At 53.5% G+C, this 12,320-nt stretch overlaps 1 protein-coding gene across 1 annotated transcript in view; it reads right to left on the reverse strand.

The window, feature by feature from the left end:
* ecm1b (extracellular matrix protein 1b) overlaps window positions 1-10,497 on the reverse strand; it is a 28,556-nt gene extending 18,059 nt beyond the window's left edge. Inside the window, exons 1-3 of the mRNA XM_072548787.1 lie at window positions 10,322-10,497; window positions 4,104-4,522; window positions 930-1,340 (exon numbers count right to left, since the gene is read on the reverse strand). Of these exons, the coding sequence (XP_072404888.1) occupies window positions 930-1,340; window positions 4,104-4,522; window positions 10,322-10,382 (891 nt within the window). The 5' untranslated portion in view covers window positions 10,383-10,497. The remainder of the gene's footprint in view (window positions 1-929; window positions 1,341-4,103; window positions 4,523-10,321) is intronic.
* Window positions 10,498-12,320: the final 1,823 nt, after the last annotated feature.

A 12,320-nucleotide genomic window follows, 5' to 3' on the forward strand; every position in this document is an offset into this window, starting at 1 on the left:
ACTGACCCTCCGACAGTGCAGCACTCCCTCAGCACTGACCCTCCAACAGTGCAGCGCTCCCTCAGCACTGACCCTCCGACAGTGCAGCACTCCCTCAGCACTGACCCTCCAACAGTGCCAACTCCCTCAGCACTGACCCTCCAACAGTGCCCACTGCCTCAGCACTGACCCTCCGACAGTGCCCATCCCTCAGCACTGACCCTCCGACAGTGCCCATCCCTCAGCACTGACCCTCCGACAGTGCCCATCCCTCAGCACTGACCCTCCGACAGTGCGGCGCTCCCTCAACACTGACCCTCCGACAGTGCGGCGCTCCCTCAGCGCTGACCCTCCAGCAGTGCCCACTCCCTCAGCACTGACCCTCCAGCAGTGCCCACTCCCTCAGCGCTGACCCTCCAGCAGTGCCCACTCCCTCAGCACTGACCCTCCGACAGTGCAGCGTTCCCTCAGCACTGACCCTCCGACAGTGCGGCGCTCCCTCAGCACTGACCCTCCGACAGTGCGGCGCTCCCTCAGCACTGACCCTCCGACAGTGCGGCGCTCCCTCAGCGCTGACCCTCCAGCAGTGCCCACTCCCTCAGCACTGACCCTCCGACAGTGCAGCGTTCCCTCAGCACTGACCCTCCGACAGTGCGGCGCTCCCTCAGCACTGACCCTCCGACAGTGCAGCGCTCCCTCAGCACTGACCCTCCGACAGTGCGGCGCTCCCTCAGCGCTGACCCTCCAGCAGTGCCCACTCCCTCAGTGACGGCAGTGGAAATGTGAACTGGGACTTGGCGTTGGAGCCTGTGAACTGGATTTCGAACATACCTCCTTGTGGCACCAGGTGAACAATAAGGAGACGGTGGTAACCACTGGAACCAACTGCCCGGAGTGGTTCCCCAGCTGAGGCTGTCTCAGGGGAAACTCCCTGTCCCTGAGTTGCTTACCTGTTTGTGCGCACATGCCAACTTGTTGTGCTCAATGCAGCATTTCTCGTAGCTGGTCTCGAGCCCATCAATTGCCTTGGCCTGACGAGTCAGCTGACTGTAGCTGGACAGTGGCAGGGACCCGCTCGAATATCGTGGCCGGATCTTTCTCAGGCTGCAGATGTTGTGGATATTCTCTCTGTTGGGCTCTCCGGGAGGGAAGATGACGTTTGGCAATGACATGGTTAATATGGTGGCATCATCGCGACCAACGAGGCTATGTCTGTTCCTTCCCTGCCGAGTGTAGCGGTGGCTCTGGGCATCATTCTCAAAGCAACTGTATCGTTCATGATGTACCTTGGTGCAGCAATGATACTGCTTGCTTTTGATCGACTGCTCCATCATGCAGAAGTTATGCAGTTCTTTCCTCCACTGTTGGGAGAGATTAGACAGCACTAAAACAGCCCCGACACCAACAGGCCCTTCGACAGAGCCAGACGTCACAGTATCAAAAATGCACCAGCTAACGATGACTGACAGACAACTGCCAGCCTTTGTTTAAATTTCAAATCAGAGAAAGTGAGGAGTGCAGATGCTGGGGAGGCAGAGTCGAAACGTGTGGCACTGGAAAAGTTACAGCAGGTCAGGCAAAATCTGAGGAGAATCGACGTTTCGGGCATAAGCCCTTCGTCAGGAATGTGAGGCGGGGGGGCCCGAGAGATAAATAGGAGGGGGAGGGGAAGGTAGCTGGGAAGACGATAGGTAGATGCAGTTGGTGCGGGGGCGTTGATGGTGATAGGTCAGAGCGGAGGATGGAGCGGATAGGTGGGAAGGAAGGTGGACAGGTAGGACAGTTCACAAGAGCGGTGCAGAGTTGGAGGGTTGGATCTGGGATGAAGTGGAAGGAGGGGAGAGTAGGAAACTGGAGAAGTCAAGGTTGCTGCTGTGTGGTTAGAGGGTCCCAAGGGGGAAGATGAGGTGTTCTTCCTCCAGGCATCAGGCAGCGTAGATTTGGCGGTGGAGGAGGCCCACGATTTGCATGTCCTTGGCGGAGTGGGAGGGGGAGTTGAAGTATTCAGCCACAGGGCGGTGGGGTTGGTGGGTGTGTGTGTCCCAGAGATGTTCCCTGAAATGCTCCACAATAGTCCAGAATTGGTGGTGGTGACAGAGATAGGGAGGGGGTGTAGGGGCTGGAGGGGGTGACAGAGATAGGTAGGGGCTGGTGGGGGTGACAGAGATAGGGAGGGGATGTAGGGGTTCGAAGGGTGCCAGAGATAGGGAGGGGGTATAGGGTCTGGAGGGGGTGACAGAGATAGGGAGGGGGTGTTGGGGCTGGAGGGGGTGACAGAGATAGGGAGGGGGCGTAGGGGCTGGAAGGGTGACAGATAGGGAGGGGGTATAGGGGCTGGAGGGGGTGACAGATAGGGAGCGGGTGTAGGGGCTGGAGGGGGTGACAGAGATAGGGAGGGGGTGTAGGGGCTGGAGAGGGTGATAGAGATAGGGAGGGAGTGTAGGGGCTGGAGGGGGTGACAGAGATAGGTAGGGGCTGGTGGGGTTGACAGAGATAGGGAGGGGATGTAGGGGTTCGAAGGGTGCCAGAGATAGGGAGGGGGTATAGGGTCTGGAGGGGGTGACAGAGATAGGGAGGGGGTGTTGGGGCTGGAGGGGGTGACAGAGATAGGGAGGGGGCGTAGGGGCTGGAAGGGTGACAGAGATAGGGAGGGGGTATAGGGGCTGGAGGGGGTGACAGATAGGGAGCGGGTGTAGGGGCTGGAGGGGGTGACAGAGATAGGGAGGGGGTGTAGGGGCTGGAGGGGTGACAGAGATAGGGAGGGGGTGTAGGGGCTGGAGGGGGTGACAGAGATAGGGAGGGGGTGTAGGGGCTGGAGGGGGTGACAGAGATAGGGAGGGGGTGTAGGGGCTGGAGGGGGTGACAGAGATAGGGAGGGGGTGTAGGGGCTAGAGGGGGTTACAGAGATAGGGAGGGGGTGTAGGGGCTGGAGAGGGTGATAGAGATAGGGAGGGAGTGTAGGGGCTGGAGGGCGTGACAGAGATAGGGAGGGGGTGTAGGGGCTGAAGGTGACAGAGATAGGGAGGGGGTGGACAGAGATGGGGGGGTGTAGGGGCTGGAGGAGGTGACAAAGATAGGGAGGGGGTATAGGTGCTGGAGGAGGTGACAGAGATAGGGAGGGAGTGTAGGGGCTGGAGGAGGTGACAGAGATAGGGAGGGTGTAGGGGCTGGAGGGGGTGACAGAGATAGGGAGGGGGTGGACAGAGATAGGGAGGGGGTGTAGGGGGCTGGAGGAGGTGACAAAGATAGGGAGGGGGTATAGGTGCTGGAGGAGGTGACAGAGATAGGGAGAGAGTGTAGGGGCTGGAGGAGGTGACAGAGATAGGGAGGGTGTAGGGGCTGGAGGGGGTGACAGAGATAGGGAGGGGGTGGACAGAGATAGGGAGAGGGTGTAGGGGGCTGGAGGAGGTGACAGAGACAGGGAGGGGGTGTAGGGACTGGAGGGTGTGACAGAGATAGGGAGTGGGTGTAGGGGCTGGAGGAGGTGACATAGACAGGGAGGGGGTGTAGGGACTGGAGGGGGTGACAGAGATAGGGAGGGGGTGTAGGGGCTGGAGGAGGTGACATAGACAGGGAGGGGGTGTAGGGACTGGAGGGTGTGACAGAGATAGGGAGTGGGTGTAGGGGCTGGAGGGGGTGACAGAGATAGGGGGAGGGTGTAGGGGCTGGAGGGGGTGACAGAGATAGGGAGGGGGTGTAGGGGCTGGAGAGGGTCACAGAGATAGGGAGGGGGTGTAGGGGCTGGAGGGGGTCACAGAGATAGGGAGGGGGTGTAGGGGCTGGAGGTGGTGACAGAGATAGGGAGGGGGTGTAGGGGCTGGAGGGGGTGACAGAGATAGGGAGGGGGTGTAGGGACTGGAGGGGGTGACAGAGATAGGGAGGGGGTGTAGGGGCTGGTGGGGGTGACAGAGATAGGGAGAGGGTGTTGGGGCTGGAGGGGGTGAGAGTTAGAGAGGGTGTCTTCAGACTGGTGGAGGTTTCAAGGATTGGGAGGGTGTCTGAACTGGTGGGGTTTGGAAATAATGATTCCTATTGAAAATAAAAGCAGCGGGACTATTAATGTCTGAGGTGGAACATGGACAGGATCTAAGAAGGTCCAACCAGGAGGTTGTTAAATCACTCACCACGTTCTCTGAGCATGCCAGTCTGTGTCCTCTGCTTGAACTGTGACAACAGTCCCTGTAGCCCTTCTCCATCTTCTTGATTGTTTCAATCCTTCGATGTAAGTAGCCGAACCCGGTGCTTGGGGGCTGGGTGTCACCATGTGCATTCTTTTGCCAGTTGTATTGGCAGATGGCACCAATGTTGGCAGCACTGGGGCGCCCCAGGGGGAAAGTGATTTCGTAGTCGGGGAAGTGAGGGTTATGACGTTTTATCAGTGTCGGACATGTGAGAGCATCCTTGCAACCTGCCCTGAGCTTGGTTTGACGGCTGGCATGGTGGTTATGGTGGTGCTTGAAGGAAGCCTTTGCTGGGTAGATTTGCTGTTGCTGTATACTGTGGTGCCCTGTCACATCACTGTGCGACTTACTATCTTCAGTATCTATTATGCATCAAAAATATAAACATATTTTCATTGTTATGGACCACACCCCGCAAAATATTTTAAGAACATACCCTAGACCCGCACGTTTTCTTATTTTTAAGGCAATGCTGTATTCCAGGTGCAATGCAACCGGTCAGACTATTTGACGTTAAGCAAAAACACAATTTACTCAAACACTGTAGTTAAAATACAACCAAAGAAAGAGGAACTCAGAATAACAACTCTAGTGGAAGATCTAACTAAATAATAGATACAATAACTATGACTAATTAGCTGCACCAATATAGTAACCTCTCAAAAACACACCCCTTTGGCACAATGGCAAATTCAATAAACAGATTTTGTCTCACGTGTAATCTTGTAGTTTAGGCTTTGGCTGTAATCGAGAGAGGGAATATAGAGACCACGACTGCAACTGCTTAAAGCTAAAGCTAAAAACTAAAAAAAAGAAAACTAGAAATCCTGATTCCATGACAGCTGGCCACACCCGGCCAGGCTACTTCTATTGTTCCAACCTTTAAAAAAAAACAAGGCCTCACGAGCTGTATACTCTTGTGGTATTGGTAGATGTACTGCGCCTCTGCCTTACAACCTCTCTTCAAAGTAAAAACCAGGAACAAATACACCTCTTAAATTCGCAGTCAAGGGGTTATGAGTATCTTTTGGATTATAATAGCACCCTGAACATAGAATCCCTACAGTGTGGAAGCAGGCCATTCGACCCGCCAAGTCCAAATCAACCCTCCAAACAGCATCCCACCTATCCCTGAAAACCTGCATTTTCCATGAAAGATTCACTTAGACTGTACATCCCTGTGCACTATGGGGCAACTTCCCATGGCCAATCCACCCTAACCTGCACATCCCTGGACACTATGGGACAATTTCCCACAGCCATTCCACCCTAACCTGCACATCCCTGAGCACTATGGGACAATTTCCCATGGCCAATCCACCCTAATGTGCACATCCCTGGGCACTATGGGACAATTTCCCATGGCCAATCCACCCTAACCTGCACATCCCTGGGCACTATGGGACAATTCCCTATGGCCAATCCACCCTAACCTGCACATCCCTGGGCACTATGGGACAATTCCCCATGGCCAATCCACCCTAACCTGCACATCCCTGGGCACTATGGGACAATTTCCCATGACCAACCCACCCTAACCTGCACATCCCTGGGCACTATGGGACAATTTCCCACGGCCAATCCACACTAACCTACACATCCCTGGACGCTATGGGGCAATTTCCCATGGCCAATCCACCCTAACCTGCACATCTTTGAATTGTGGGAGGAAACTGGAACACCCAGAGGAAGCCCACACAGACACGGGGGAGAATGTGCAAACTCCACACAAACAGTTGCCTGAGGATGGAATCGAACCCGGGTCCCTGGCGCTGTGAGATAGCAGTGAGCCACCATGCCATGGCAGCATCCTCAGGTAAAACGTGTCACGGTCTCTTCCCATGTCTGTGAGCCAGACGCAAACTGCAAGGGGGATCATGTTACCTTTTCTTTTTGCTGCTTTTATTAATGAAGAATTTAGTGGACAACTTTGAGAAGTGAAATTAAATACAGCATAGTAATGATAATTGCTGTTACTTGCACACGGGCAGAATTGATCTACAAGAGAGCGGTACAGTGCAGAGCACTGGGGCTGGGAAAATTGTCCTAAGCAGATCGGTTCTGCACTCAATTTGACAGGTTTTGCATGCAAATGAGCTGAAGATTGTACATCATTTTGGTAATTAGTTTAGGCCATTCCTATACCCATTCCTGTATCAGAACTAACAGGACAAACATGTCAAATGTGATTCCAAAGCCAAGGCCAAGAGCAAATTTCACCAGCGCGTCCACCATACACCACTCCACCCTCTTGACTAGTCTGTCCTGCAATCCAACGCCTTTAAACCAAGGAGGAGACAGGGAGGCGGTGATGTTTAAAGAGGGTGTTCCAGAGATTGGCCCCCAGGCAATTCCCCGATGGCAGAGTGATAGAAATCGGGGGAGAGGCTAGAACTGGAGGAGAGCAGAGACCTGGGGGGTGACAGAGATAGGGAGGGGGGTGTAGGGGCTGGAGGGGGTGACAGAGATAGGGAGGGGGTGGAGGGGGTGACAGAGATAGGGAGGGGTGTAGGGACTGGAAGGGGTGACAGATAGGGACAGGGTGTAGGGGCTGGAGGGGGTGACAGGGATAGGGAGGGGGTTTAGGGGGTGACAGAGATAGGGAGGGGCTGGAGGGGGTGACAGAGATAGGGAGGGGGTGTAAGGGGCTGGAGGGGGTGACAGAGATAGGGAGGGGGTGTAAGGGACTGGATGGGGTGACAGAGATAGGGACAGGGTGTAGGGGCTGGAGGGGGTGACAGGGATAGGGAGGGGGTTTAGGGGGTGACAGAGATAGGGAGGGGCTGGAGGAGGTGACAGGGATAGGGAGGGGGTGTAAGGGGCTGGAGGGGGTGACAGGGATAGGGAGGGGGTGTAAGGGGCTGGAGGGGGTGACAGGGATAGGGACGGGGTGTAGGGACTGGAGGGGGTGATAGGGATTGGGAGGGGATGTCGGGACCGGAGGGAGTGACAGTGATAGGGAGGGGGTGTAGGGACTGGAGGGGGGTGACAGGGATAGGGAGAGGGTGTTGGGGCTGGAGGGGGTGACAGAGATAGGGAGGGGGTGTAAGGGGCTGGAGGGGGTGACAGAGATAGGGAGGGGGTGTAAGGGACTGGATGGGGTGACAGAGATAGGGACAGGGTGTAGGGGCTGGAGGGGGTGACAGGGATAGGGAGGGGGTTTAGGGGGTGACAGAGATAGGGAGGGGCTGGAGGAGGTGACAGGGATAGGGAGGGGGTGTAAGGGGCTGGAGGGGGTGACAGGGATAGGGAGGGGGTGTAAGGGGCTGGAGGGGGTGACAGGGATAGGGACGGGGTGTAGGGACTGGAGGGGGTGATAGGGATTGGGAGGGGATGTCGGGACCGGAGGGAGTGACAGTGATAGGGAGGGGGTGTAGGGACTGGAGGGGGGTGACAGGGATAGGGAGAGGGTGTTGGGGCTGGAGGGGGTGACAGAGATAGGGAGGGGGTGTAGGGACTGGAGGGGGTGACAGGGATAGGGAGAGGGTGTTGGGGCTGGAGGGGGTGACAGGGATAGGGAGGGGGTGTAGGGGCTGGAGGGGGTGACAAAGATAGGGAGGGATGAGGGCCATTAATTGATTTGAAAAGTAGATCGTGAATATAAATATGGAACATTGATTGAAAGTGCAGCTCACTGTGCCAGGGTGGGGGTGGTGTGAGGACAGGGCAGCTGTCTGCTTTCATTCTCAGGTTACTCGGCAGGGATGGTGCAGGGTGGGTAGAGGCAGGGGTGGTTAGCGGAGAGAGTGTTGGAATAATCAACCTCTAGGATTACCAGGTAAAGGTGACAGTGCAGTTAAATGGCTTGGAATATTAAACAGCCTTCTTCCTGTTCCAATGGCTGAGTGAAACTGACAGAAATGGAGATTAACATGAATGAGTCATCGAAGGAGTAACCAGGACAGCCGACTGCAATGAATGCAGTCCACAGAGTAAACCTGAACTCGTCAAAGCCTCTTCCCCCCACCCCACCCCGTGCACAAATACTCTTTGCAATTTAAATCCCTCCTGCAGAACCAGCTCCTCAGTTACTGTAACAGGTTCCTGTCCTCGTGTGGAAGCTGCAAATCAAAGCAGAGGCAACAAGAACTGTAGACCACACCCAGTATGGCTCTGAACTTCATAAAGAGTGTGATTTGTCACCTCAGAACAGCCTAAAGCACTTCACAATGTTTCGAGGTACAGTCAGTATTGCTCCCGCCCCCCCCCCCCCTCCCTCCCTCCCTCCCCAGAAAGGGCAGTGTGATCATTACCAGATATTCGGATTCACTTTGAAGATCTGATATCTTTGTGATCCCAGAGGCAGGGTACGCTGCTGCTACCCGTCAGCCAGTTATTTGCCAGAGAATGTTTGGGATCCACCAGAGAGAACAGTCTGAAAAGGAGCCTCTGACAGTGCCCTGTCCCTCAGCACTGACCCTCCGATAGTGCGGCACTCCCTCAGCACTGACCTTCTGACAGTGCCCACTCCCTCAGCACTGACCCTCTGACAGTGCCCGCTCCCTCAGCACTGACCCTCCGATAGTGCGGCACTCCCTCAGCACTGACCTTCTGACAGTGCCCACTCCCTCAGCACTGACCCTCCGACAGTGTGGCACTCCCTCAGCACTGACCCTCCGACAGCATGGCACTCCCTCAGCACTGACCCTCCGACAGTGCGGCACTCCCTCAGCACTGACCCTCCGATAGTGCGGCACTCCCTCAGCACTGACCCTCTGACAGTGCCCACTCCCTCAGCACTGACCCTCCGACAGTGTGGCACTCCCTCAGCACTGACCCTCCGACAGCACGGCACTCCCTCAGCACTGACCCTCCCACAGTGCCCACTCCTTCAGCACTGACCCTCCGACAGTGCCCACTCCCTCAACACTGGCCCTCCGATAGTGCCCACTCCCTCAGCACTGACCCTCCGATAGTGCCCACTCCCTCAGCACTGACCCTCCGACAGTGCCCACTCCCTCAGCACTGACCCTCCGATAGTGCCCACTCCCTCAGCACTGACCCTCTGACAGTGCCCACTCCCTCAGCACTGACCATCCAACAGTGCCCATTCCCTCGGTACTGACCCTCCAGCAGTGCCCACTCCCTCAGCACTGACCCTCCGACACTTTGAAACTGAAATTCTCAGCCTGGATTTTCTGCTGTGATCTTTGAAGTGGAGTTGGCACTAAAGATGAGGTCCCCACTGGCAGCAATACGTGACTCCCTGTAGGTAAGTCATTAATATTAGTGCAGATTAACCTGGGCTGGAATCGTTCGGACACCAACCTGGCTGGCGTTGTTTTCCACAGAGCAGCGAGAACTGAGGGAGAGCTGACTGAGGTGCAAAATAATTATGGAGAGCATAGACCAGGAGAAGGAGGATTTAAATGTGGAGGGGCAGGAGATTTAGAGGGGATTTGAGGAATCAATCTTACACCCTCAGGGCAATGGGAATATGGAACTCACTGCCAGAAGGTTTGGCGGAGGCTGAAACCCTCAAGGCACTGAAAAAGATGACCACATGAACATACAAGGCTATGGGTAAATCGCTGGGAAAGTGGATAGGAGGAGATAGTGGGCTGAAGGTCCTCTCTACACCCTGTAAAAAATCTATAACTTTACAGAGTGCAGGTGGTAATTCTGTTAGAGTGTGGAGTTTGGTGAAATCATTTCGGATTCCAGTTCCTGATCTAAAAAGGAAAACTCTTCAGATTTTTACTACGTCTCTCCCATCCCCCCAGAAATCTTTCCCTTCTCGATCTGTAGTAAACACACCTCATAAGTAACCTCCCTTCTCATTCCTGAACAGGAGTCAGGTCGGACTCGAAATGTTAAACTCTCTCTCTCTCTTTCTCTCTCTCTCTCTCTCTCTGTGCACAGATGTTTTAGCCTCGCTGAGTTTCTCCAGCACTTTTCTGTCTTAAAACAGCTTCCTGTTAATCAATCAAGTGAATCCACATTGGGCGTAAAATAGATGCCATTCCCCAGTCAGAACTTTCCCGGGGGGGGGATGAGTAGACTCCCGAGATTTCAATCAGGCTTTAAGTTGAAAATAATCAGCCTGTGTGACAGGTTCACAATGTCCTAGGCACCTTGGTCCCTGTACGAATCTGACAGCCACAACCAACAACATTTCTACTGTCAATGTTTCCCAGAAAATTAAAATTCGAGACACTTACAATGTTCAGTGGTGGAAGATACGAGGAGGAGGAAGTGAGTGATGAACAGATAGACGCACATTTTGCCCTCTCCGTGTTTACTTCGAGATCTTGGATTTCTCTTCAGTCCAACTGACCGTGCGAGACGCAGCGGTGAGGATTTATCGTGTGTTCTACTCTCCTGACTGACTCTGTAGGGTGTGTGTATGTCTGTGTGTGGCTGTGATCTTATTGTAACTCCTCCCTCATTGCAAAATGTGGATAATTGAAAGCAAACATTAATCTGGTGCAAATTCCTATATTTCTCAATGCTCTACTGAATTTTCTGAGGTTTGAATCACTAAACGCTGTCCCAGCAGATTGGAAAACAGCAAATGTGATGCCAGTGTTTAAACAGGGAGGGAATTAGAGACTGGTTAGCTTAACTTCTATCGTGGGGAAGATGTTTAAGTCTATTATCAAGGAAGACTAGCAAGGCATCTCGATTGAAATTGTCCCGTTGTACAGATATAGCATGGGTTCACGAAGGGCAGGCCATGCTTCACAAATCTTTTGGAATTCTGTGAAGATATTATAAGCAAGGTGGACAACGGATTCCCAGTAGATGTGGTGTACCTAGATTTCCCAAAAGGTCTTCAACAAGGTGCCTCACAAGGGGCTGCTGCCTAAGATAAGGATGCATGGGTAACGTGGATAGAGGATTGAGTTGAAAGTGTGTTGCTGGAAAAGCACAGCAGGCCAGGCAGCGTCCGAGGAGCAGGAGAATCGACGTTTTGGACAAGAGCCCTTCATCAGGATTGGCTGACTGACAGGAAGCGAAGAGTGGGGTTAAATGAGAGCTACTCTAGTTGGCAATCGGTTACTAGGGGTGTGCCTCAGGGATCAGTGCAGGGACCGCAATTATTCACAGTTTACATCGATGGAGTTGGGGACCAATGTGTAGTGTGTCAAAGTTTGCAGATGACACTAAGGTGAGTGGCCGGGGAAAGCGCGCAGAGGACTGTGAACATTTGCAGACGAACAGAGATACGTTGAGTGAGTGGGCCAAGGTCTGGGAGTTGGAATACAATGTTAATAAATGGGGAGTCATCCATTTTGGTCAGAGTGTCAGTAAAAAGGATGATGACTTGAATGGTAAAAGGTTGCTATGCAGAGGGATCTGGGTGTCCTTGTGCGTGAATCACAGAGGGTTAGTCTGCAGGTACAACAAGTAATTAGGAAGGCAAATGGAATCTTGTCCTTCATCGATAATGGGATTGAGATTAAAAGCAGGGAGATTATGTTGCAGTTGTACAGGGAGCTGGGGGGACCACACCTGTGTACAGTTTCAGTCTCCCCTCCCTGAGAAACAATGTACTGGGCCCTGGAGGGGACCCAGAGGAGGTTCACTGGGTTAATTCTGGAGTTGAGGGGATTGGCTTATGAGGAGATACTGGGATTATGTTCATTGGAATTTGGAGGAATGAAGGAGGATCTTATAGAATCAGATAACATTTTGAAGGGAATAGATAAGTTAGAAGTAGGGAGGATGTTCCCACTGTCAGGCGAAACGAGGACAAGAGATTTAGGACTGAACTGAGCAGGAACTTCTCCACCCAGAGGGTTGTGAATCTGTAGAATTCCCCACCCAGTGAAGTGGTTGATGTTACTTCTGTAAACATGTTTAAAGCTAGCATAGATAATATTTTGAACAGTCAAGGGATTAAGTGTTACAGTGAGAGGGCGGGTAAGTGGAGCTGAGTCCACAAAAAGATCAGCCATGATCTGATTAAATGGCAGAGCAAGCTTGAGGGGCCAAATGGCCTAATCCCGGTCCTAGTTCTTATGTAACACCTCGGATTGGAATAATGGTTCAGATCATCAGACGTGGGAGCAGAAGTCGCAGTGGGTTAGCCCTGCTGCCTCAGAGCACCAGGGTCCGAGGTTCAGTTGGGTGATTGTCTGTGTGGAGTTTGCACATGTTCCCCGTTTCTGCATGGGTTTCCTCCCACAATCCAAACATGTGCGGATTAGGAGAATT

This window comes from Chiloscyllium punctatum, chromosome 28 (assembly GCF_047496795.1).
Source record: "Chiloscyllium punctatum isolate Juve2018m chromosome 28, sChiPun1.3, whole genome shotgun sequence".
NCBI lineage: Eukaryota > Metazoa > Chordata > Chondrichthyes > Orectolobiformes > Hemiscylliidae > Chiloscyllium > Chiloscyllium punctatum.